A 26867-nucleotide genomic window follows, 5' to 3' on the forward strand; every position below is an offset into this window, starting at 1 on the left:
CTCCCTTCCTCCCACGGCCCCGCTCCGCCCCTCGGCGCCGCCGCGCTGCCGCCCGCCCCCGGCCGGCCAGCAGAAGGGCGGTGCCTCCCGTTTACGGCTTTGCCGTAAAGCGGCGCCAGCGGGGTTTACGACGCGGCGGGGAGCTGGTGAGACACTGACCTTCTCGGGCCCCGGCCGGGGGGTGCGGGGTTCGGTACGAGCGGGCGCCGGCGGCACCGGGCAGGGTGGCGGGCACCGGGCACCAGCCCCCCCAGGCAAGGCAAGGGGAGGGGGTGACGGCGGCGGCCCCCCCCGTCCCGCAGTGCCAGGAGGGCCGACTGTGCTCCGCCCCAGCTGCCGTTGGTCAGATAAAAACCGGCCTACTTCTTCGGTACTAACGTTGTTTTTTCTTTTTTTCTTTTTTTCTTTTTTTTTTTTTTAACGTTACGTTCTGCCGCTGTGTGCGGGCCCCAGTTCATAATACGTTTAAACGATATTTAAAAAGGAAGATTTATGAACGCAAAATTTTCAGGGATTCCTGGTCTTATTTATATATATGTATTTAGCACTGTATGCATATATACATTTATGTATATAAATGTTTCTTTAGCAGACCAGAGATAACGAAGGTGCCAGGCCAGCACGTACAAAACTGAGCGTGTAGAAAGCGCAGAGGAGCAGCACAGGGATAAACGGGTGTTGCAGCAGTGAAAGTTCTTGGGTGTTTCTGGTTTTCTGTTAGAGGTGAGGACGGATGGAACGGGAGAAGAGAAAGAAGCTAAAGGGAAACAAACGGAGCCAAAACCAGGAGAGGCAGAGAGTGGAACCAGAACAGTGCTCAGTTAGAAATCGTGCAGTTTCTGTGGAGGATGAGGCTGGGATTTACAGACTCCCATGGAAGGCTAATATCGAACATTATTCTTCAGGTTAAAAAAAAAAAAAGTGTAGCAGAGGAGAATAAAGAATTCATTGAAATGTGAGAATGGCCAATTCTTTAAGAGGTGAAGTGCTGAATCTATACAAAAATGTAAGTTCTTAAATGCCACAAGCACTTCCCTTAACCAGACAAAACCCTTTCACCATGCACTCAATTTATTTAAAACATTTTTTTTTTCTTCAAGCTGCTGTACCTTGGAAGGGAGTATCCCAAAGGAGCAGACTACTTTAGAAGCCGTTTGAAAGCAGCTTTTCTAAAAAACAAAGATGTGAAAGATCCTGAAAAAATTAAGGAACTGATTGCACGAGGAGAATTTGTTATGAAAGAGTTGGAGGCTTTGTACTTTCTCAGAAAATACAGAGCTCTGAAACAGCGCTACTACAGTGATGACAATCAGTAACTGGTGCCAATGACTTTGCATGTAACTATATAAATCCATAAAAATAAACAATAAAAGAGCTGTAACCACAAAAGAAATGAAATCTAAATCCTTCCAACCCATCTAAAATACAGGTTAGGACTTTGCTTCCCTTTAAGTAGTCGCCTGAAGGATTTGGGGGTTGTATTGTATGGGCAATAGGTTTTTCTTACATATATGAAACAATTTTGCAGGAAGTAGTGGTAACATGATTCTGTTCCGTTTCACTTTGATTCACATGTTGAACAGAGCTCCTCTTACCCAATAGCTGTGCACTGGAATGCCAATTCAAGGTGCTACACTTAGAGGATTAATCTGACTTCAAAAGTCTTCCCCCTTCAACAATTCACTTCCACTGAAAATGAGCATGTTCTCAAAGAAAAGTAAATTCTTAAAAATTTTAACTACTTGGTGTGCCAGATTCACATCTGCAGGCTGGCACAGGTGCTGAAGCAATCAATTTGAACAGCAGTGGTTGAAGCACTTACACCCTGAATCCCTGCTACTGCTGACGTCTGATGCTGTGTAACTGCTGTAGCAGGAATACAAAACTTGATCCTTTTCCCCAGAAAGAAAAGTTTGATCGTGGATGCTTGCTCCATGGCTACCAGTAGACCTTGGCTTGACTAGCCCAAACTTGTGCCAGAACTGATATTCTGTTGCATAATCAGGTTGGTTGGTGTTTCCACCCCCCTTCCCCCCCCCAAGAACTAAATGACACGAGATAAAACATTGGTTTTCTTCTGAAATATAGCTAAGCAATCACTGCGGTAGAACTGTTGGCAGTAGCAAGTCTTCAAACAAAATCTAGAACAGAATTAAAAAATAATGGCAAATTCGACTGTATGGTATGTTGCAATGAAATCTATGTGCTTCAGTTTTCTGCACCGCAGGGACATATAGAAAGTCCTTCCACATCAACCAAACTCCTCTACAGTGTATTGCAGTTAAACCTGTTCTAAATTAATACCTCTACGTACAAAGTTTAACCTGCCCTTCTCAACAACTGATAAAAGATTATCCAGACATGGTAACAAAGGGCCAAAGTGTAACTTTATAGAACAGCAGCAGTTTCATGCTTTTTTCCTCATGGGACACACTCAGTAATAAAGAATGTCTTCCATGTTTTCTGTAAGTCCATGGAAGGCATTTGATAGAAGAAAAATGTGTACCTGGGAATGAATATCAGACAGCTATTCAGAGTATTTTAAACTTGTAGACCAATTCAAATCATGTCTGCTGTTAAGTCTTAAGAAAGCAAGGTCTCTGGGGCATGACTGAAGACTGTACAGCCTGAGCAGCACACACCAGTGAACAAGAAATGCAATCTACCTGAGGAAGGCTCTGCTCATCGCAGAGCGCAGAACGTGACAGCAGCACAGACCAAAGCAGGCGGATCGGTACTTTGTCAAAGCACAGCACCCAGTCTCAGGGGAAGGGAACCCCAATGGGCAAGGACAACAGCTTTGTGACGGGGAGAAGTACCAAAAATAAACAGAACAACTGCCAAATGTGCAATTACTCTGTTACAGAGATGAGGCACAAATTCCTGGGACAGAAAAAGGAAACTGGGACAGCAACTCACAATAACTATTTTTTATTACATTACAATAAATAGGAGCAGTACAGTTTGACAAAAAAATGACAAATTCCAGATCACCTCACAGCACATACTCCTAAAAACATTAAAAAATTTAAAACAAACAGTGGTCTTTTTTTTTTTTCTTTTTTTTTTTTTTTTTAACTTAATGTCCGGTATGACCAACATTCCTAGGTCACACAACCAAATGATGGAAAAACTGGATCACACTGCATATGTTCCACATCAAATAAAGCACAATGTACAAAATGTGCATGTTTCAGTTTACACTATACAAAAATAGTTAAAATACATTCCAGGTAAACATATTACATTAAGAAGTCATTCTAGTAAGAAGTTGGCACTCAAGAGGAAAAAGCAGAAGTATTTTCAACATGAAAACACAGGACAGTGGAATAAAGAAATGTTAGGAAAGATTTACCATCTATGTAGCTTTATGTAAACTTGAGACAATATGATTAATTTACAGTTTGATGGTTTTTGAAGGTAATAATTGTATTTGTATTGCTTTATAACATAGACAAGAGCAGAAGATTGTGTGTCAGTATTTAGTCATTACAGAGATCCTGTTACTGTAACAAAATCTATAGTGAAACTTTTTTTAACTTAGCAAAAATTTTAGGGCAATGAGACTAGTCAAAACAATTTCAGTTTTGAGAAAACCAATGATAAAGTTGTTTACCAGAGTTACATAAAGCTACTGTAAGAAGGTGTTACTCCCTGACGCATGGCAATTTAATGTATTAACATGGTAAGTGATTCACATGTTCATTTAGTAGTTGCTATCAGAGATAGCATCCAGGTATGTTCTTTGAAAGCATTTCAAATAGGGAAAGACAGAATAATTATGAGATCAACTTGTGCAAGCTGCAATCCAACATGCTTCACCAAATCTCAACAAATACTAAGACAAAACTGCACAACAGTGGCAAGGATGTGTTTTTTGTTGGTCATTTTGTGTTTGTTTGTTTTTTTTAAAAGTAAATTAAGGGCTAATCTAAATAGATTTTGTACTAATTTAACCCAATTGACAGCTATAGACCACATTTACTAAAAATACTGAACTATTTTATATATAGCTTTATAGTACAGCTATATAAATCCACATTTGATGATTAAAACATTTCAGCTAAAATTTCTCCTAACATTTTTTAGTTAAATGAACGTAAGAATTTTAGACCAGCCCTAATTTTACATGCAGTGTGACTCAGTTATAAAAAAAAGTAATCTTAAGATTACTTCCATTAACTCAAGGTATACTACCCACTTTTGCTACGTTCTTCATATATAATCAAGAGTGTCTAAAATGTGCAAATAACTTAACTGACTCCAAAATGTTTTAGCCTTGGAAGCTGTAAATGTTTTGCAACCTAAGATTCTGTTCTTATTCCTTATTGGTCCTTATGATATGTTAGGTTCTCCTATTACTGTTTTTCAGAACATTTCATAATCTATATTTCACATTGAAGCTGAAAGGAGGGAAAAGGGGTCTGGGTTTTGGTGGAGAGTGGGGAATAGGGGGCGCAGGCAGGGAAAGGCATTACATCTCTCAGCCACATTGAAATTAAAGAACACGCAGCAATCCAGACAGTATACATCCCCTGCCAGCTTTGCAGCTCTCCACCTATGAGAGTCACTATAGGGTTTTTTTTCCTGTAGACTCAAAAGAATACTTTTTCTCATGCAGCTGCACCTTTGATACCATATAAATGGACCAAGTTACACAGGTATATGAAAATTGTACTGTGTAAAATTCCCACCTAACTGTTTAGGTATACCTTGGGTTAGGGCAGTGCTGCTATCCCTGGTTCCAAACTTTCCAGTGTCCTGAACTATCCTACTTCAATGACTTGTGTTTTTATTTTTTCGGGTATACCAGAGTCACATTTTCACATTTTACCCTGCAGCTGAGTTAGGTACTATGAAGAAGTGTACCTGCAGGAACCCAAGCCTGAATGAAACTATCAAACAGTGTAACATTTACATCAAGGTAACAGGAACTGGCAACACTGCAATTACTGGCTCTTACTTTACTGCAGAATAACTAGACTACTGCAGTACCAAAAATGAAAAGCTTCTGCCAAAATTCTGCATTAATTGCAATAAAAAAAAAAAGGGGGGGGGGGGGGAGGAGGTAATCACAAGAGAACTTAATCACAGAGAAAGACATACATTAAAAACTTGGTCTAGCTTCATGATGGTCTAGACACTGGAATGCCACTCACCAACCATTTAATCTGTGCAACAAAACTAGTACTTCACAAACATCACACAAACAACATTGACTCTGGAAACCATATTCTATGCTTACAGTTTGTGCAATTTCCACACCATTTTTATGGCATAGTGGATTTCCAAATTATTTGCATGAAGCAGCTAAATTCAACTCAAACATTCACTCATTTGATGTTACTAGAATTTAAAATTCCTCCCCTATCTTAGAACAAAATGGGCATCTGGAAGTATTTCATGCCACTCTTGGGGGTGGGGGGCAGGGAAGAATGGTTTTACTTTGCTACATAATTTAAGATTCATTCTGATTTAATTCTTATGGTAAATTCTGGATCCATGTATGAATTAACCTAAGAATTTGAATCAACTCATCTGTTAAGGCTTTCTAGTATTTTCTAGAGACACTAAGGGTGAAATCCCGTATCTACTGAACAAAGCTACTTAAAGATTTGCCACTGGGGGTCAGGAGAGCTAGGATTTCACTTGGTCTTCAGACACAAAAAGTTAGTGAAAGTCTTAAAGCAATGCATTAATAATAGCAAATCAACCTAATTAGAACTTTTACTTTTTCCATTGCCAGATGTGCATTGTTGTCTTTTTTTAATTTTTCTTTTTTTATAGAAAAAATAGAGTATTTAAGGAGTGACTGTGACAAATTGCGGTGAAAAATTTTTTTGTGAAAGTTTTATCTTTACATTCATTAAAGTTGATCTGAAATGCTACAAGTCTAGATGCCTAGAAGCAAAATCTACAGGAAGACTATAAAGGCTTCTGGTCTCTCTATATTGCAGTCAGTCTAGAATAAAAGAAACGCTGAAATGAAAGTCTCTTTTGCTACCTAGTCCTTTTTCCCAACCAGATTTAAAAACAAAAAAATTAAAGGGGATGTTAGAACGTGTAGAGCATCGTTTCATTGTTTGGTTTGCACACAGAACAGAAGTTCACAATCAGTAAGAAAAATAGGAAGTTAGCAACTGTGCATGCACCGAAGAGTCCAAAGACAGTTCTCAGGTTTTTGTGTGTGATTTTTTGTTGGTTTTTTTTTTCATTTCTTCTTTTTTTTTATTATTTTTCTTCACAGGCATTGCTAGTTCAAGAACCAACAGTCATAGAATACTGGCACTTTTAAGAGGAATGAAGTTTCCACTGTCATTTAAAACAAGCATTCAGGTAAAGCTAAGAGGATCATGAAGCAGAAAGTAAAGTAATGCTAAAACAAATGCTAATAATTTAGTGTAATGTACAAAAATTACTTAAGTACTTCTTAAGAATAAGGATAAATTGTATTTACATAATTATACACTTTGTCTTTGTCTTCTTTTTCTTCTTTTTACCGTCTTTGCTCATCTTCTCTTTGTGTTTTCTGATTTCTCGAACTAATGTATAGAAGGCATCATCAACACCCTGAAAAGATACGTACATGCACACATTAAGATCACATTAGCAGACTCAGATGCCCACTTAGGTAGAGCTTGTTTTCATCTGACCTAAGCAGGTGAAGTGTATTCAATGAGCAGTCTGTTTTGCTGCCTGCCAGAAGAAGTTGTACTGTCTTCTTTTTGAGGCTTTTATGATGTCCCCTTAAGTAGACTGTGTGTTGGAGGAATTGCCAGGGCAATAGTCCTCTCGAGCATTCATGTTTCTTGGGAATGGGTGTGCTGGGAAAAACATACTCAGGTGGAGGGGGAACTGCAGTGTCCAGTCATATAAGAGGAACACGCCTGACTGCATCACCATGCAGAGGGGCCTGCAGGAGAGTAGCTTCAGGGAGTGGGCTGCCATCATTTGAACAATTAAACCTGGCTACAAGCTATTCCTCTCCAGAGTTCCAAGGAGCACTGAAACAACCACCTGAATGAGCTGTTTTGATGCCAACAACAGCTAACACCTGCCTTCTCTCTCAGCCATTCCCCAAACTGGGGTCACAGCCACCTGCAGGTGACTTACTGCTCAGAGGCTGACAGACAGGTCTAATTCCATTATTAATGTGGTAATTTAGCCTACTGCCCTCTTTGAGATGGAGAAGAGTGCACATGTTGTCCCACCTCAACCTAGAAAAGCACACATACCATGCATTTAGATTTAAGTATGTATACTATTACCACAGAATGAAGTTGTGAAGCATAAGCTAGCTTTGTTTATGCCTTATTAATCTATATGCAGGCTTAAAAAGTAAATACAAAGACTTCTAGCAGGAATTCAATACCAAAGACATAGTTATGATTAATCTACATATTCAGGTCATTTTTCAAGCACACTGATCCAGTAATCACATTAGTTTTATAAATCTTTACATATGCAAATCAAATCAATCCCCATTCCAATGATAAGTTATTAATTGATAAATAATTCTATTCAGCTTACACAGTTAAAGACACATGGAACACATTATTTATGTCCTGTATCGCATACAGTCACTTAACAGCTCCAACACTTAACCTATACAAACACTAAAGCTAATGTTTCTTCACATTAAACAGGGTTTTTTTGCTTTTTGGTTCTTGGTGAAGGTTTTTTGGGGGGGTGGGAGGTAATTCTAGCTGAATTACCCCATTAAGATTAACTTAATTAATTAACTTCAGTTAATTAACTAATTAATTAAAAATTAACTCTCATTAAGAGACCAGAATATCTTAAAAGCCAGATATGAACCATTATCAATTACAATGTCACTAAGTAACAACCTATTTAGGTGAAACAGTTTACTGCCTAGCTTTCAGGTTGCTCCAAACTCCAATCAAGTACCCATGTTGTCAGTCAGTCTCTACAGTTAATAATTTGAGTACCAACAGTTATAAAATCATTAAGATAAAAAATGATCTTTATTCTTCGCTGCCTTATCCCTTATATTATCTTTTAGATAGACCAGAAATAGTTGTATAATGTTTATGTATCACAGCAGCCAATTGCACCACTGTAGAACTGGTCTAGAAATTTAGCTCTGCAACTGGCAGACAGCTTCCTACCTCTTTATCAGCAGCAGAATTTGCCTTCAAGCTGCCAATAAAAATTAACACTCTGTTTACTCCTGTGTTCTACTTCAGTAAAAGAACTGAAAGTGAACTCAAAAAAGCGCAAGCCAAAAATCACCCAATTCATTACTGTTTCAGTCAAACACCAAATAGCAATAAAAATTCATATGGCAAGTTCAAACAACAGTGAGGTGTTAATTAGCTTCACTTATAAAGTAATGTTCCCAGTATAACCTAAATTTATTTAAAACCTTCACATTGAATTTCACAAAACATTTACAAACAACTGATGTTCGATCAAAGTCCTTGGCTGCCTATCTCCCAGTACTAATAGCACACTTTTGCGAGGTCTCATAATACACAAAATACACTTGCAAATAACTTATTCTACATTTTAAAATATGATTGATGAATATAAAATTGATGTAGCATACCTAATGGAAGAGTAGCCTTAGTTCTGGAAAAGGTCACATCCCCCATGAATCTTGAGAATTAGAAATGCTTGGTATTATTTTACATATAGCTTGTCTCTTTTGCTTGAAACTTCAGCATTAACACACAAAGTGAGTATTCAGCAATGTTCGTGTAAGGAAATAATCTAGAAGTAGTGACGGTTCAAAGTGTATCTATTGCAGTTCCTATCTCAGCCAGCCAGCTAGGAGGACAGTACTAAGAATCAATCACAAAAGACAGAAGAGTAATTCCATTCTTCTAACACAAGAATGGTCTAAGAAAAACCTCTGCACAACATTCTTCTCCAGACCATTCACATGTCCCTACAAAACTACCTATCAGTATTTCACACTCATCATTAATGCGCTAGATAAATACTCGTTACCAAGGACAGTCATTGGCCTTCAGTGGTGTCTTCAAATGAGACACAAACAAATTTGCAATTGATGCCTTCAAACAAGCAACCCTCCCACATTACATTGGTTTTAAAATAAGTGGAAATATCCAGAGACTGTTATAGGCCTTCAAACACACAACTTCACAAGTAAGGCTGAAATGTGCCACAATTCCTCATTAAATTTCGGTAATGAATGTAACATGACATACAGAACTACATTTAGAATACTTGTGAATTAGAACTGGAGAACTCAAGATAAACTGCAGTCTTTAACTTTTCAGCCTGTCCATTAAATTTTAAATGTAAGTAGTAGATACTCTGTTTACAGAAGTTCCCTAGAGGCATCAATACTGTAAGACCAAAGGCAGTCAACCTTTCTAGTTCCTACTTTCAGTAAGAAGGGACTGCATGCAGCTGACCTTCCTCCCCCTAACAATTGAGTTACTGTGTGCAAGCTTTGCGGGAAGTGTGAGATGTACTGAATGAGTGCTGTAAATCCAGGCTCAGGCTTAGAAAATCAAAATTCACTGTGCACGCTCAGAACTATACCACACTGCCTCAATAAAGGTGCATTGACAGAGCTTGCTCCTAGCACTCATTTTTCCAAAGGGCAACTATTAAAGGCAAAGGGAACAGAAAAATCAAACTGTTCCCACAGAAACAGCCTGCTCCTGGCTACAACTTACCTTTGGAGCACCACATGGTCCCATGACCATACAGAAGTCTGGATATGCATGGCTGCAAGCATGTACAAAACTTTGCAAGTAACCTGGCTAAGAAACCCTAAATTCATAAGGAACTGGAAATTCCTTAACACCCCAGCCCTCAAAGTAGACCCTTAAACAAGTTTTAGATTGTAGAAGAGAGTCTTTTTCAATATATATATATATTTAATATATAATATACACATGTATCAGTCATGAGGAAAAGAAATTATTTGTACACCTCTAGTGTGGAAAAATCATTGAATTACAGTTTTAAACTGGAAATTTCTTAATTCAAATCTGTAACTTCTGTAATTCAAACTTTTTACTATTAACCCAGATCAATCTGAATTACATTATCTAGGTGTCTAATTTATGCCCTAGAGAAACTTTTTGTTATAGTAAGCATTTTTTTTATAAAAACCTTTAACGCTTTCCAGAAAGAGATCTTTTGAGGATTTTTACACTGAGTTTTAGAATTTTCTTCCTGCTAGTTGGAAATTACAAACAGCAAAAATGTGACTTTCTGCCTTACTGTGCAACAGCCAAAGGAATGAACCTTTTGAGAAGCATCAGCAGTTAATGGTAATCTAGGCAAAGTTTTCCTTTTACAAGATTAATGGAACTAAGAAAGCATTCCATCAGCAGCAAGAAGATAAACTGAATATTCTAAGTAGTAGCAAAACACACTCAACCATCAAATGTGATTATCCACAAACAATAAAGGAAAATAAGTACTATCACTGCAAACTGTGTTATAATGAGGTTTTTTGAAGTCTAAAATCCCAGCTGAGACTCACATCATTAGGTGCTGCTCTCCTTAGCTAACTACTATGCATCAGACTGAAATAATATACATCATCTTACTGAATGGAAAGCAATACAAGCCAGACTGTTTTAAATGCCAGATTTCTCATTCCACTAGAATCACTACTGAAGTACAGCTGTACCACAATAATTTTGGAATATGCTCTCTCCAGCTTAACCTCCTGAACACCAAGTTGCTGAAATGGCTATCGATACCATGAGAGATTTCACCTGAGTATAAAGACGTTTCCTCCACTGAGCAGACTCTTGGAAGTTCTAGAGTCTTGTATCCAAAACTATTTTCTAAATTGGGTATGGGAACAAAAAAACACCAAAAAAACCCCAAAACCTAACAGTATCCATTTCTGACATAAGAGATTTCTCCTATCCGAGGAAAAAAAAAAAAACAAACCAAAACAACTAACCAACCATGCACAAACTCCAAAAAACGTATTTGTCTTGGACATAGGCAGAAAGAACCTAGGAAGCTGGTGGTAAGAAAGCATGTTCTACGAACTACCAAAAAGAATCTTAAAATCTGAGGAGCTACTTCCACTGGAAAAAAAAATAATTAAAACCACAATTCCTACCATCCTATTTACGTCATTTTTTTTTATCCCATACGTATGGGATAAAATCCCACCAACCTCAAGTCCACAGGAAGAAAAGCAGACAGAATTCAGGATGTTTAAAGTCCCAGCATACAAAAAGAAATTCTACTTTAAGGTATGCCTATGTTAGTAAGACAGTAAGAAATGGCAAAGCTGGTTTTGAGAATGCTACAGGAAGTAGGCTTAAGCAATTTAGTTCATATTGCTTTTTTATCACAAGTAATCTTGCCAAGGTGCCATCAGTTGTTTTTTTGATATCTAAGGAAGAAAAAACCAAGGTATTTTGATGGCATCAATTTTATTGCTGTTTGGATGCAGGACTGGGGAGCTTCATAACCAAAGTTTCAAGTTTCCTGAGAAGGAAACCTTTGATACAAACAATATTACAAAGTTTATCTTTTCTAAGAAAACACCTACAGAATCATCTCAGAGCAGTCATTCATCGCTTAAAAGCTAAGAGTATAATAGGCCTGAGCAGATCTAGTAAACACTGATATGAAACAAAATTTCTTCTCCCTCCCCTGGAAAAAGCAAAACTCCCTTACTGAAGTGAGTATTCCTACAGTTGTGACAGTCTCTTTAGGATACAAATCAAATTCCACTACTTCCATGCAAGCTGTTCTGAAGTGTCAAAAAACACCTTGAAAAGCAAACAGTTTTTCTTTTACACATTGGGAAATTCCAGGTCACCCGCCTGTTGGACAAGTACATAAAGAGTAACAACCCATTCTCTGCACTGCTGCAGGAAGAGATAAAGAATTAATGGGATAGTAATATATGCAAGGAGCTAGTCTGATGGTTTGTCCAAAAAGCACTGATTTAGATTAGATTACCACTTCTTCCCTATCACCTTTCTTCTTCCTTCTCTTTTTTTTTTTTTTTTTCTCCTTACAGTGGAATATATGCATAAAAACCAATTTTGTGAGAATTTGGGTATTGGTGCTCCCCAACCCCCCCCCCCCCCCCAGTTTTATTTCACTGTTGCTTTCCCCCTACCCCTTGTAAATGCTCTCAAAGTGAAACCTTACCATTTTGTCCAAATCTGGATCCCTCATGGCATTATAGCTGACAAAAAAGAAAATCAATGTACTTCTGGAAACTAAATTTTTTTCAGCTAGTGGAAAACAAGGGGAAAGTGGCATGGCATAAGGAAGGGCCTGAGATAAGATACTCTGGATGCAGCTGCTAGCCAAATACTACTTTGTTGCACTAGGAACCTCCTGTTTCTGCATTTGAGAAGGACTATAAACACTATAATTCTCTCCACTCAGTTAATCAACCTGAACAGTCAATCACTGTTTCTTTCAACAGTATCTGCAATATATCTGTAATAAAACGTTTTCCTCTAACTTCTTCACACTTAAAACTAGGTCGCCATTTCACAGGTTGAGAGCTTATATGCAGTAAAGATTTCTTGTTAATCTATTTATCAAAACCCCATGAAACAAAGCAAATCCATAGTACCTGGGTGTTTGCTAGGAATATTATTCAGGAATACTATACTGAAATCTGATTGGTTTTATATCTTAAATTATGTCATCAATTAACCATAAAACATCTGATTTGCAAGACACTGTCAATCATTTTTATTTTGCAAGTGATTTGTAAAACTTACCCTGTTACATTACAAAACTTACCCTGTTACATTAAAAGGCATTTTTTAATTTGCACACACCCTGGAGTCTTTTCTTCTTTGCTGATTTTTTTCACTCTGTACTGTCGAATCTCTCTCACCAATGTATAAAAAGCATCCTCCACTCTCTGCATTGTAAAACACAACTCCTTAAAAACTGCTTCATTAACAATTGTGACATATTGGAACACCCATGGCAGGGGAAAAAAAAAAAAAAACAACTAGAAAACCACTGAAATTATGAGCTTTACTTGAGAGAAGTATATGGATTTCCATTTATATATTTGAAGTGCTGGGATTGCATATTTGCTGCTTGATAAATACTTTTTAATGCAAGCAAAAGACACACGCTCAACGAATTTATTGATTACCGATTATTGTGAATATCCACAGTTCAAGCCCCTTTTTTTTCTGTGCAAGGTAACACTTGGAGAAAAAAAAAAAAGAATTATATTTCTTCCATTGAATATCGCACTGAAAATAATACCGCTGTTACTGAATCTTTTAATTTTTGTGGGCATGGATGTATTTAGCAGGCATAAAGCTTTATTAGATTGGTAACTGTGGGGTACTTACAAACACATGCAGTTAGTCACTTATTTTCCACTTCCTAGCCAAAGTAAGAACCTGACTGTTCGGACAAGCAAAGAAAAGTAAGCTCATTTGTGTTCTGTTCTTTATATAAGGAAGTGTACTTTCTTTGTAGAAATCTGTGGAGCAAACTAACAAAGTACAGAAAATGTCTAAACAGGTAATTTCCTAAGAGGTTACAAAGAGAAAAAATCTTTTAAGAATACTAAATTTTGGGCAATATTGTTTGTAAAGCTACTTCCTTTCCAGAGCAAGCACTATGCTATTAAATTTAGGAAAAGGATATTTGGGTGATGGCAAAGTGCTTTTAAGAAGCACCTTAAGCATACTGTATTTCAGCATACCTCTCAAAAATAATTACAGTAATTCTTCCCTGCAGAAAAAGCAACAAGTTCATTATTATTACGTTTAAGAGCTTGGTCCATGTAGGGTACAAGGCACAGCTAATCTGTTCTTTCTGGGCCACACTCGGGAAGCCATGAGGGTCCCATAATAACAACTAAGTGCAAACGCCTGTGAAATCCTGCTGCTCAGATTTTTCTCTGGTTGAAGAGAGCTCTTCAAGTCTTTCAGGGATGACACAGAACTGTATGTTTTACTTCTCTGGTCTCACACCCTACCTTTCTGCAGCTGTGTTTAGGTCAATTGGATATGACTGATGATACCATAAGCATTTAAAAAAAAAAAATAAAGAGGACTGAAGATATCTTTAAGCAAATACAAGACAGAGGTACAGCACCAGCTTTAAGTTATAGTATCTGTTATTTTAAACTGATTAAATCTGTGCATGAACTTTAAAACATAGATAAATCTGTGAGAATGTTCTTGTTAAAAAGATGCAAAATATTTAGTTGCAGCTTTTAAAGGAGAGCACAAATCTCTCCTCTGCCTTACTGTCAATCTCATAACTTGTCCCCTCAATCAGATCAACAGAGTATTTGAAAACAAAACCAGAACAGGCAGATGATCATGGAAAACAGTTTAAGCCTCAGAACTTTATTACAACCCAATGCACAGCCTGGCTTTTCTTCGGCAGACTCCCCATAAATTATCTTTCCAACTCATCTTCATATTAAGTACCTAATAAGAAAAAGAGCCAGCATTTACCGTCAGTTCATTTTGTATGAACCGTGCCACAGGTTATCACATTGAAGACTCATTCTTAACGTACTGCTGCTTATCTGAGGGTTCTTCTGAACTACAGCGACTTGAATTTAAACATGAAATTAGATTTCTTAGATTGTAGTTCTCTGTTTCTATATGATGTGCCCTGTTAGAATGTAGTGAAGTATTGACAAGGAGACAAGTCTTACATCCCAGGTCTGGGAGTTTCCAAAAAAATGTAAAACCATTAAAAGCAGCAAAAACCAAGTAAAGCTCATACTTTCATGTTGTCCTGGAAGGAAGTTTATTCCTGAAGAGGAAACAGTAAACACTGATCAGCTGCTATGTGCCAAAGCACAGGCTGTAAAAGAATCAACATTTTTTGCAAACCTGCTGTTTTGCAATAAAAATACATCATTTGATTATGGAGCTTTCACATTAATAATTAGATAACAATTCTTCAGTCAATGTTTATTGCCAACTTTCCCATCACCAATATGAGCTGTAATTTGCTTTAGCAATGCAGAGAGCGGGAGACATAGACAGAGTGAGAGAAGAAATTGCTACTACTGCCACCACCAAGAACAGTTTTATAAATCCTGTTGAGAGAAATTATTTTGAAAGAAAATCTGTACAGAAATATATTCGGTAATTTCATTAGCACAAGGTGACATTTTAAAGAGCCAGAGCCAGGTGCCAGCCTTAGAAACTTAAGAAGTCATTTCAATACCAATTTCTTTTAAGATTCTTCAGTATTTTTTCCTTAAATGAGCATGGGCCATATATCTAAGATATGATTAAACCAGTTCTTTTAGCTGTCAGAACTGGAAGCAAAAATATCCTCTGGCAGATATTAAAAACTTCCAAATCTAAACAGCCCAAAGAACCCATGACCTTGAGGCAATGTTTTCAAGATGCTTTTGACTCCTAGGAGAGCCAAACATTTGATTTTAAATATGACTATGTGTAAAGAAAGATTATTTCAAATACAGATCAAAGTACAAACAGGAATTTTCACATGTTCCAGTTCTTTAAATAGTGCTTCAAGGAAACTAATGAAAGCTAGCCTTCACATCTCAAAAGTGTTCCATATCCACCTTTATACACTCTATCAGAGTTGGTCCCCTAGAACCAACTGTTAGTCAAATAAAATAAAAGTTATTCATGAGGACATGAGCAGAAAGAATGCTCACTTGCATAAAAACACTCCCAAAATAAAACTTCATAGCAGTAAAGTCAGCTTAGCCAATACTGGAAAACATAAATCTGCAAAAATCTACTGGCTTGTGTAACATTTAGCTTACAGGTTAAGGCTAATTTTTGCCCTCTGTATAACAGAGGTAATACTTTGAAGGTGTTTGGAACAGTTACTACAACTCAGCTACATGCAGAACCCACCACTGTGGGGAGAAGGGGGATGTAAAGCTGACCAAGTCATTATCTTATGATGGTTAAATGCCAGACATACAGCAGTAAATTCATACTGCACAAAATCATGACTGAAGTTACAAAGGTAATCACTCCAAAGTTAAGGAACTGCCAGAATTACACCTATCAGCCCTACCTGAATTTCACCCACAGTGCACATGTATCCTATTTTTGCTGCACCTATTTATCTGTACATTATGCAAACAACAAACCTGTTTCCTCAGCATCCCTGAGGCATTCAGCACATGGCTGGATGCCAGAACTTGTTTCAACATAATCAGAACATTTTCTCCCCACTAAAGGGGGGACTAAGCTTTTTTGGAAGTTTTACCTTACAGCAAACAAGTGACATGAAAAAACTCAAGCCACATTGTGACGTCTGACAAAGTTGTAACCAATTGAAAATAATGTTTTAAAATGGAACCTGTACACATGAACTACATCAAAATTGGCTTGGAGTGAAACACATATAATATCATTAAACAGATATGACAAATCCCTAAAAAAATGGCAAGTTGATTCAAGCAAATTGTAAGTTATCAGTTATTCGTGAACCTTAACTGAGATGTAGGAATGAAGTTCAGACCAGGCACGGGTTCTGAACTTGCTTTTGTCACAAGTTTGGGGCCTAACTAGGATGCAGCTTTGGTGGGCTAAATCAAGTTTGCCTCATCTCTCATTGATACTATCGATAATATTGGGAGCTATACACTCATGTTGGCAGGGAAGGATTTGAATTTAAAGTTTATGTCAAACACAGAAAACTGAAAAGAGCTATCAAAATGAATCTAAGAAATTCATAACCTTTTGCATAAGGATTCTGCAAGAATAAGTGGTGCACATGCCTTAGAAAACCACCAATATTGACACATTTACATTTAGAAATAGGACTATCACTATATTTCATAAAGTACATTATATTCATTACAGCCAGTGGTCTAATTAAAAAATACTACTACTCTATAGTATTGTACCCGAGTTGTAGGTTCCACGAACTCAATTATTTGAATGAAAATTCACACAGTGATTTGGCTTAAAACATGACCTTTTTGCAGTAAGCTGAAGTTTACATCTTTACTGCCAGTCAGAAGCAAATAAAATCAAATACACTAACTTCTAAAACAACTTATTTTTGCTTGTCTAAAATCTTAACAACTGACTTAGTTGGAACTGAGATCATTCTGAATAAGTATACAATATTGTCATTAAAAAAAGTGTCTTGGCAATCAAAACAGACAACATGGAAAGGAATAGTCTATCTCCCCTGTTTCCTTCCCCAGAAAACTTCCTTACTCAGCCTAGAGCTCCAGCAAAAGTGAGGCACAGGGAAGGGCTGAAGCAAGAAGATTGTGGGGGCCCCTTCAATAGGGCATTAGTTCTGATGTTTCAGTGTGGTAGGAAGGTGCGTACAGGAAAGGAAAAGGTTCCTACTTTTAAATATTCATGTCACACTTTCTACAGACTCCATAAGTTACCAGACAACCAGCTACATCTGTTCATACTTGGAAGTTCTGCACTTAACCAGAGAGAACTAGATTATTTATTTATGTATTTAGCCAAGGCCTGAACTCTGCTCAATAAAAATATAGTCTATGGGCCATGTGAAGCTTGCAGAATTATTTGAAACCCCTAATTTTAAAAGTTACTTTGGAGAAAGGTGTATATATAGATATGCATATGCGTGTATTTTTTATATATGACAGGGTGAATGAAAAATCATAATATGTAAACACATGTATACACAGATATATACACACATAAACACATATACAAATATTTAGATGATCTTACTATAATTAAAGATCAGGTTCTTCCACCAATTCCCTTTCATCTTCTCAAAAATGTTTTATTAACACAGTATATTATTAAGCAGTTTCATAACACAACATGTTATGAACAGACTGCAAAAGAATCAGCAACCATACCTAGTGGTTCCAACTTACAGAAGCCAACATTCTCAAGAGTCTATTGGGCGTCTATTTTAAAATCCAAAAGACACCTTTAGGGACCCCTCATCTGTAGAGGGTGTAAAGCTCAGTTTTGAAGAACTAAAGCCAACAGTCAGATCCCTTCTGTAACATTTCAGTTGGCACCTCCAGAAATACAAAGTCACAGATAAAAGCAGTCAAATTATAGAATAACAATTCATATATGACTGAACTATTTTCCTCTGAAACAGGTACAAACCTCTGGCTGACCTCTTAAAATCTGAATGATAAAAAAGCAGATACTACTTTGTGTAAACAAATATTATAAAACTGGACAGGAGTGCTAATTTTTGAGCACGTGATTTTGTGTTGGTTAGGTATGATGGGGCTGCTTGTAGGAGTAAGCTGCAGGTGGGGTAGGGAGAAGAAATCTTGAAAATACACCATCATATCAACATACTTTTATTAGAAGCGGCTACGCAAAAGGAGCACTTCCTCAACAAAGCCTGACGCTCTATTACACAGGCTGAACACAGTAAAATCTAGATGTTAGTACAGAACTTCTATTATTTCAAACCTTACATGTAGTATCAGAGTTCTTCCATTTTTATCCTAACATCTCAATGACAGCCACTAATACAAGACCTTCCAAACAAGAATGCTGTAATTATTCAGTCCACTCATATGCCACATTCTTCAGAACACTCTTGTGGCCTAATTTATTTCCAGCCATTAAAAGTTGTGTCGTTCTTGTTTTTTAACCCTACCTAACACAGACTTTCTCTATTGCCAAAGTTAGCATTCCTTTGAGTCCTCTGTGAAGTTTTACCATTTAGTCCAGGTTTCAAATTGTCAGACACCTGGGTAGGTGTGGCAAATCTGCACTAATAAAATATTCATTCCTTATATCCAAAAATAACTTATTACTGTCTATGAGGAAATTCTGCCAAGTGATGCAGCCGAATTCTGTTCAGCAGTTGCATTGAGCAGTTACTCACATTGCAGTATTCTGCTCTTATTAGCCTCCTTCTGCAACACCTAATTCCTGATTCATAACTTGCACATAACACTTCTGATTATGCAGAGAGTACAAGTTATTCAGCCACTCGGGCCTGATCTAATTTGTACTGATACCAAGTCCTTACCCTTAAATGAAAAAGCATAAACCAGCATTTTTCAAAAACTACAGAAGTACAGAACCTATTTCATCTATATCTGTGTAACATCTCTTCTTCTGAATGCACAGATGTACACTATGTATACCTTTGTCCTAGCAAACCCTGAAAGAAGCACTGAAAGGACCCTAATGGTTGCCTCTTTAAGTCTTAGAAGAATGTAAGTTTAAACAAGCAATTAATCCAGTAATTTCAAAAAACACTTATGGTCCATTGCTTAGCTATAAAAAGGCATATCAAGTATGTCCCACTAGCACTGAATCAATGCCTTAAAGAAAAATTCCTTTTGTTATTAATCACAGAATCATTTAGGTTGGAAAGGACCTGAAAAGACTTAAAACAGAATAAACTAATTAGTTTGTCTGCTTCATCCTCTTGCAGAGGTGAAATGCTTTGTTTCCTCAAAGTAGAAGTGCTTTTTATTCTATTAAAACCTGTCACAACATTAAGAATGCTGCGACCATCTGACAATGGAGAGTAATAGCAGGCCCAGTCTCACTCTTTGAGTCTGCCCAGCTGAAGCAAATCACTCATTAATAAACAATTAATGGCTGTCAATGACTTTACAGAAAGAAGAGACCACAAGAATTTCTACTCTGAAGAAATCTATCAGTATGACCAAGCAATTGTCAGTGCCTACAATGACGAACATGGTAATTCAGATAAGAGTTCTGCATTTGTATCTAGCAGGCTTTGAGCTTTACCTGTCTTGTCTTTGCTGATGTTTCGATGAAAGGAATTCCATAACTTCTTGCTAAATCCTGAGCTTGTTTTGTATCTACTGTTCTGGAAGGCAGATCACATTTGTTTCCTACTAGCACCATTGGGACATCCTCAGAGTCTTTAACTCTCTTTATTTGTTCCCTAAAAAGAAAAGAAGAGAAAAAAAGGAAAAAAGAAAGGACAGATGGTATTTAACAGGTATTAATAGTCATAGTTTATGTGGTATATTTTAAACAATAAAAAAATAAGATTAACATACAGAATGATGTTGGAATTTACTGCACATACACCATTAGAAGCCACCAAAAAATAAACTGACCAACACTGTCACCATAAAGCTTATAATTTCATTTTTTTTAAAAAAGTGAGGTTGACATTTTGCAAACAACTATATATTTTGATGTCATTATACTTTCCCCTCCCCCCCCCCCCCAACAGCTAATGCCAGAACAAGGCTAAGCAGCTCCAGTATAAATCTTACTACTTATCTCTCCTACTCAACACTCAATACTCAATTCATTTGCTAAGATAAAACATTGTCAGAAGCACTATGCCTGTTGTCTTGATTTTGGTTTGGGTGGGGGAGGCAGGGGGGATTTGGGCTCGTTTGGGTTTGTTTGGTTTTTTTAATTAAAGACAGCATTACAAATTCTGCATTTAGACAGGGGATTTCAGCTTTGAAGACCACTGGTCTAGTTCTCTACAAAGAGAAATCTGTTAAGAGTCCTTTCAGCCATTAGTTAGAAAGCATCTTGAAATACTAGTTAGATGTTCTCATAAAAAATCTCAAATAACAGGAATTAATTTTACGACTTCTGCCTTCCCAAATAAAACAGTGACTATATTAAGGAACATACTGCTAGATTCAGTTATTTGTTTATAAGCCTTCAGCTTCAGTCTGCAAGGTCATCCAACAGGTGTGTTAATACACAGTAGAAACTCCAGCATTCAAGTCACAACATTCTTTGAAATAAACCGGGAAGGCCTTCTACAAATCCATTACTCTCTTTTAAAAGAAAAACTCCACACACAAACCTATGCTCCACCTTCCCCTTACATCAACATACATCTTACCTTTTTCCCTTCTTCCTCTACAACCAGAGGAAACCCATTTGTAATGATTTGGTTAGATAATGAAGAGAAGTTTCCATTTCCCACCCCCCCCCCCAAGAGCAATAGAATGTTTTTTCAATTTGTCACCCATGCTGTGCTAATTCTTACCATGGTTTTTGTCTGGGTTTTTTTTAAGTCACCAGTACCAATAAGAACATTTTTATATATAATGAAATTTATACGAAGTCTGGAAGAAAAAGAAAGTGCCCACATTCTCAATATTGATCTCTCTCTGGGTTAGTATGCAGCAGTTTTGCCCCTCATTTGCAACAGTACTCTCCTGATCCTGCAGCTTCTCCAGGGAGATAAGGCAGCAGTAAACTATTTCTGTAGGTAGCCATTTACCTGTTTAGCTACTCACATCAACATACTACACTATAAAGCGAGCTGACTTGCTGTCATACAGGAGAGAACGAAGCTATGCAATCAAAGCAGTTGTACCTTGTGATCAGGGCAGTTGCACCTGCTGACTTAGATTACCTTGAACTGTCATGGTATCCCACCTTAAATGAGAAACTGCAACATCTACTCATAACAAAAATCTGCAACTTCAGCTTATGAGTAGATCTTGAGTTTGCAGGTAATACCAACAGCAAAACACTTCACCACCACATGGTGGCATAGAACTGACAGCATTATAAATGCTTAACTAGGAATAGCTTAACATTATGTGTTTGGGACTAATCTTAAACTGATGCTGCTGAAGTGATCTCTGATGGGATTTGCATGGCCTTCTAACAGAACACCCAAGGAGAATTCAGTTTAATAGTAAGCTACTAAGTTATAAATCATCTGGTATGGTAATGACCACAGACTGCTTCTATTTCTGTATTTCTGTAGCTGACAAAGCAAGCATGAGTTGAAATTTTTAACTAATTGCTACCAAAAAACTAGTAACATGGTTTTTCAGCACTCATCCTGGAGCTTTGGTTTTGCGTTTGTCTGCCCTTCTTGGGCATCAGGGCTCACATGTTACTCTTTTAGTAACATTCCACAGGTTATTTCCCCTCCACTCCCAGAACAAAAGCTAGCACTTGACATTATTGTCTGTACAACTGCAATTGCGTTAAGTTTTTCCATCTTAGCAAACAATTTTATCTACGGAATGGGCAGAGTTTAACTAAGACTTCACTATGAACAGACAGAAATACTAAGTCACATTAGTATATACCAGAAGAGCTTTCAGATACTTTGCCTGCCTAACTTGTGAACAAGGCAGATTTTCAGATTACCCAAAATTCCAGTCCTATAAACACACAAGTTGCAATATTGCTAATTGGTAACTGTGTCCTTAGATGGTATTTCATAAGAGAACATTCTATTATCTAGTGGAAGAGCAAGCAACCTATCTACCTAACACAAGAGTTGGTAGATTATCTTTCAACATACACACCTATAATGGTGAATATCTTCAAAAGATTTTGTATTGTTTATAGCAAATACACACAGGAAGCCTTCCCCTGTTCTCATATACTGGTCCCTCATTGCACTGTATTCTTCTTGACCTGCTGTATCAAGAATATCCAAGAGACAGGTTTCTCCATCAATTACTACTTGCTTCCTGTAGGAATCCTAAGAAAAGAAAAAAAAACCCAAACAACATAAACCTCTGTTAAATACAAACAAGTAAGAATTTGAACACCTATAAATCAGGAGATATTAAAGTTGTTTACCAGTAATCGAGCATGACTGAAAACATTTCACAGTTAAAATCCAACTTTACAGAAGGGCAAATGACAGCAGGGAAATAGTGTCCCATACTTACATGTATATGGTAATCCAGAAGTAGAAAGAGCACTGAAAGGACATGTTCTTACCTGTATTCTCAATCTTCAGCGAGTAACAGTACATAAGTGCATACACGCACAGAAAAAGGGCAGTGTTATTTTGTACAAAAGGACAAAAAGTACAAAATGGATCCAGATCAAAAGAACCTCCCCTTTGTCTCTGTTAATAGACTAACTGAAGAAACTTGTAATCCTGGTTTTAAAAAGTTTGACTTAATTGATTAATCTTACTCAATTTACCAATTATTTAAGTAAAATTTGACCTTCATCCTATGAATGTTTATGGAAGTGTTGTGGGCCACAACACAGCGAGAGTACACAAGACAACTCCAAAAAAAATATCTATGCCACTATAAAGGAAATGAAGTATAAAAAGCCTTCTGTGTTTGGGACAGGAAATATGTTTTGTATGCCTAAACAGGTGCACATAATGATAGCTGTTTTTAAGTTATCAAAGTTGAGTTGACATACTTGAAGTTCAAACTTTTTAACCAAGACAGACTATGAGAGTCATATAAAAGCCCTGATGTGTTAGTTGAGGAGATGTTGGAACAAATTATTTCAATGCTATCAATTCAAAGCTTTCAGGTCACAGATTCAAGTGGCTAAAATCTGTACAAAGTCCCAAGCAACAAGATATTAATGTCTAGTTACAACTCTCTTTGGTCCTAGGCTTCTAAGAGTACATAGTTTTAGCAGTATGTATATAAGCATTACTTTCCAATTAACTTCTATAAACAACTATTTGAAAATAAAACCATGTCAATAAGCTTTAAAAGTAAGTACACAGTACTTGTGACAAAAGGTATAAACACAAAACCTTGACATTACCTTTCAGATCCCTTGGTTAGAGATTAACACAATATTGTGATTGTTCTTTTTAACACTATACAGAAGCAAACTTAAAACTACTAGGAAGGGAATTCGAGAATTAAACTTGCAATTCTAGCCATCTTCAAGATAAATTCAGAATGACCTTCCTTCTTCTGTACCTATTTTAAGGCACAGTACACCTACACCTGTGCGTTTTCTATCTATTTGTATTTTTACGAAAGGCTCTCTTCTTTCCTGTTGCTCATGCTAAAAAAAAGTGGGACATAAATGTGAGATTAGAGAGTTTGTTTAGTTTAAGATACTGATTCTGTACAACTATCTTGAGCCTGGATGACATTTAAAAGTATCAGGTAAAACAATATTGACTGTTTACCCTAAAGATAAAAGTTACCTCCAACATGATTTGGGAAATATTTCACAGAAGTGCAAATTCAGTGTTCAAGTAAGAAGCAGGTAACTTACTTTAGAAACATATAAGCCATTTTTAAATATTGATGCAGCTGAGACAAACACACAACCTCCAATGTGTTTTAAAATAACATTGATATTCTCTCTCATTGCTTAAAAAAAAAAAAAACACAAAAAAACCAAACCAAAAAACCCCACCAACCACCCCCAAAGGACACATTTTTATTTCAATTCAATTCAATAGCAGATCCCCCATGCCCTATGATACCTTTATCACAGTTCAAAGTACAACTTCTATCGTTATACTAGGCATATTGACAAAGCTTTCATTTTCTCTTCTTGCAATTTTACTGCTATTTTAAAAATATGAAAAACAGTTCTTGAAAAGCCTGTATTATTCCTTTACATCTTAGCACTTCAAAGGGAAAGAAATTCCGCTCAACTGAGCTCTAAAAACAAAAGCTTTAAGTAATTTTCATCAAAGAAAATAATTTTTAAGAGAAAAAGAAAACAACTTTGAAGAACTGCTGGCTTTAGCATGCCCACCAGGTTAGCAGTAGCAGCAAAGATGCACCAGCATAAAGCACAGCATTGGTACTGAGGGGGGGGGGGGGGGGGGGGAAGGTATGCTTTGAGATTATAGTTGTTTTGCCCACTTCTGGAGAGAAAATTCTGTCACTAGCTAGAAATAGGATTTGAGGTGGAAGGAAAAGAAAAACATGGGAGAGAAGATTCAAGCTTATGATTTCCTTAGAAGCTACTGAAATAATAAACCCTACTTTTTTGCCTCCCCCTCCACCCCATTCTGGCCCAAACATCAAACCTGAAATCCTATTTGTCACCATAGCTAAGAAAAATTGAAACATCACATTCAAAGCTCAGGCTACTGGGACCCCCACTCCCATCATGGTCAATATCAGTGTAACCATACCCAAGATAAATTTGTTTATTTAAGTATTACCATACTGTAAAAATCAAGTCCTGCAAAACAGAACGTAGGCTGTAACAAAGTGTTATGCCACTACAGTAGTCATGGCACTTCTGCTTCAAAATACAATCGCAGAACCCACAAGGCCAGATTCCCCCTCAAAAACAAAAAACCCAACCTCCTAAGCTATAAATTTCATAATGTATGAAAAACCAATAGCTTTACTGCACATTGGAAGATTTGCAGTAATGAATGGAATTAAGTAAAAACAAAATGCAAACTAGCAGTTAATTTCAAAGTGGTACCTCATTCCAAATACGAATTTGCAATTTTTCCCCTGTATGAAGACTCAGTATATCTATATAAACAGTGTTAATTTCATTAGTCACTTAACCTGCTTTTATTGGCCTTTCACAAACCATAAAAATCAGCATGAATTATGCTAAAAGAGTAATAATTCCATCTGTTCACAAGCACTGATAAGAAAATGTGATAGGAAATCTCAGCTACACGATACATATGGAATTTATCTAAAAAACCCACGGCCTAATAAATCCCATCTAAGCGAATAACTATAATTTTGTTAAAATCCATTATACCAGTGATATAATGTTAAAATATCACAGCTACTAAGACTAAGCTATAATTAAATATTGGTGGAAGTTTCACAGGTGCACAGGTCATTTAAGAACACAGATTTAAGTATCAGTACTCCTAAATCAACCAAGGGATTTTGCTAATCCAATTGAAAACCCCCTGACGGGCAACTAGGAAAGCCATTCTTTCTCTAGGACATTTAAAAGATGACATATATTTAGCACTAAAACATGCTGAAGCTGTAAAAAAATTAAAATTAAATTTAAAAAATTATATTGTTACAGAAGATATCCCAAGTAAAGATTTAACAAGCCTCGACCAGGAGAGGGCACTAGTCCAACTGTTCTATGTATTACGCCAGATTTACAAGGGTTAGTGTACATATAGTTAAAAGAACACCCCACACTTAATTTGCTTGGCTATAAATCTGTGCTTGGACGTTACTTAAAATAAGATATGAAACTGTGAAGCACATACAAAGCATATATATATACGAGCAACAGTAGCCACCCAAACATGCACTCAGTTTAATTCCTCCCTCTGCTCCCCATCATCTGCTATGCTCAAATATAAGCAAATAGAATACTCAAGCAGACCATGAAACTTGGCATTTTCCAAACAAGTTATTTATTGAATCATTAAGTCTATTCCACTGAAAACAGCAACAACATTAACATTGTAAATGCATCTGTGATTAAGTGGCTAGTGTATTTTTTTCTCCCTTCAACTACATCATGACTTCACAACATGAGACTTTGAAAGTGTCGAGTTTCATTTTGTTAATCACAGGAAAGAAAATTATTCAGTAACCGTGCAGTTATGAAATCCACCATAGATTACAAACAGTGATCCCTTTTCTCTGTCTATCCCAAAACATTTAGCTTGATTATTTATCTGTGAGGAAAACTTGAGTATTTTGACAACAGCCATACAGCAATGAAAGAAACAGTAGCAAGTGAGAAACAACAGTAGTGACACTACCGAACCATCTTAACTATTCTTATTTACCAGTCAAAGCCACTTTAGCCTTATTTCCTCATACTGCACAGAAAACACTTTACAGCTATTGTTCTTTGATCAGGCACCACAACAGCATCTACAACAGGAAGCACAAACAAGCAACCCTTCTCAACTAAACAGGATTCTGCCCAGGCAAGGACTGAAGCATTTAAAGACAATTAAAAGCCCATTCTCTGCAACCTGTCAGCCACTCCAAATTGCAGAGCACTCTTATTGTAAGAACTGAATTATTTCTTCCCTACAAGCTTACCTACATGATTGCATGAGTGCACACAAAGTGATTTACCACACGAGTAGGAAGATACAGTCTCCATCCTCAAGGTCTCAGAATTTACAGGACAAAAATGGTAACTAGCACTCAGACAAGAACTTGTAGGAGTTGCAGAAGATAATACTGTTGCACACAACAAGTTGTGGATTCTGGTAAAACCCAGTAGGTTAAAGGTTTCTTTCTTTCAGAAAAACTTAACTGATTATGGACCACCACA

At 36.9% G+C, this 26867-nt stretch overlaps 2 protein-coding genes across 10 annotated transcripts in view; one reads left to right on the forward strand and one right to left on the reverse strand.

Annotated features, from left to right (window-relative positions):
• Positions 1–127: 127 nt before the first annotated feature.
• ETFRF1 (electron transfer flavoprotein regulatory factor 1) lies at positions 128–3155 on the forward strand. 2 transcript variants are annotated; one of them, XM_055807531.1, is made up of 3 exons: positions 128–146; positions 906–1006; positions 1101–3155. In XM_055807531.1, exons 2-3 carry the CDS (start codon positions 962–964, stop codon positions 1314–1316), a joined length of 261 nt encoding a protein of 86 aa, XP_055663506.1. In that variant the 5' UTR covers positions 128–146; positions 906–961; the 3' UTR covers positions 1317–3155. The 2 variants fall into 2 exon arrangements, with proteins under 2 accessions (XP_055663506.1, XP_027646257.1); XM_027790456.2 differs by lacking the exon at positions 128–146 and having other exon boundaries at positions 455–1006.
• Positions 2916–26867, reverse strand: part of KRAS (KRAS proto-oncogene, GTPase) — a 27062-nt gene continuing 3110 nt past the window's right edge. For 3 of the 8 annotated variants that reach the window (XM_055807522.1, XM_055807524.1, XM_055807523.1), the window contains 4 exons: positions 22199–22377; positions 19674–19833; positions 12748–12871; positions 6387–6570 (listed from right to left, as the gene is read on the reverse strand). In XM_055807522.1, coding sequence (XP_055663497.1) covers positions 12752–12871; positions 19674–19833; positions 22199–22377 — 459 coding nt within the window. In that variant the 3' untranslated portion in view covers positions 6387–6570; positions 12748–12751. The other 5 variants (XM_055807528.1, XM_055807526.1, XM_055807525.1 and 2 more) reach the window with 3 other exon arrangements.

This window comes from Falco peregrinus, chromosome 6 (genome assembly GCF_023634155.1).
Source record: "Falco peregrinus isolate bFalPer1 chromosome 6, bFalPer1.pri, whole genome shotgun sequence".
Taxonomy (NCBI): Eukaryota; Metazoa; Chordata; class Aves; order Falconiformes; family Falconidae; genus Falco; species Falco peregrinus.

Excerpts from the sequence above, each read along its gene's own strand:
- ETFRF1 (XM_055807531.1), top strand. The coding sequence starts at position 962 with ATGGCCAATTCTTTAAGAGGTGAAGTGCTGAATCTATACAAAAAT. Across the intron at positions 1,007-1,100 it reads TGCTGAATCTATACAAAAAT|CTGCTGTACCTTGGAAGGGA; the intron begins GTAAGTTCTTAA and ends TTTTTCTTCAAG.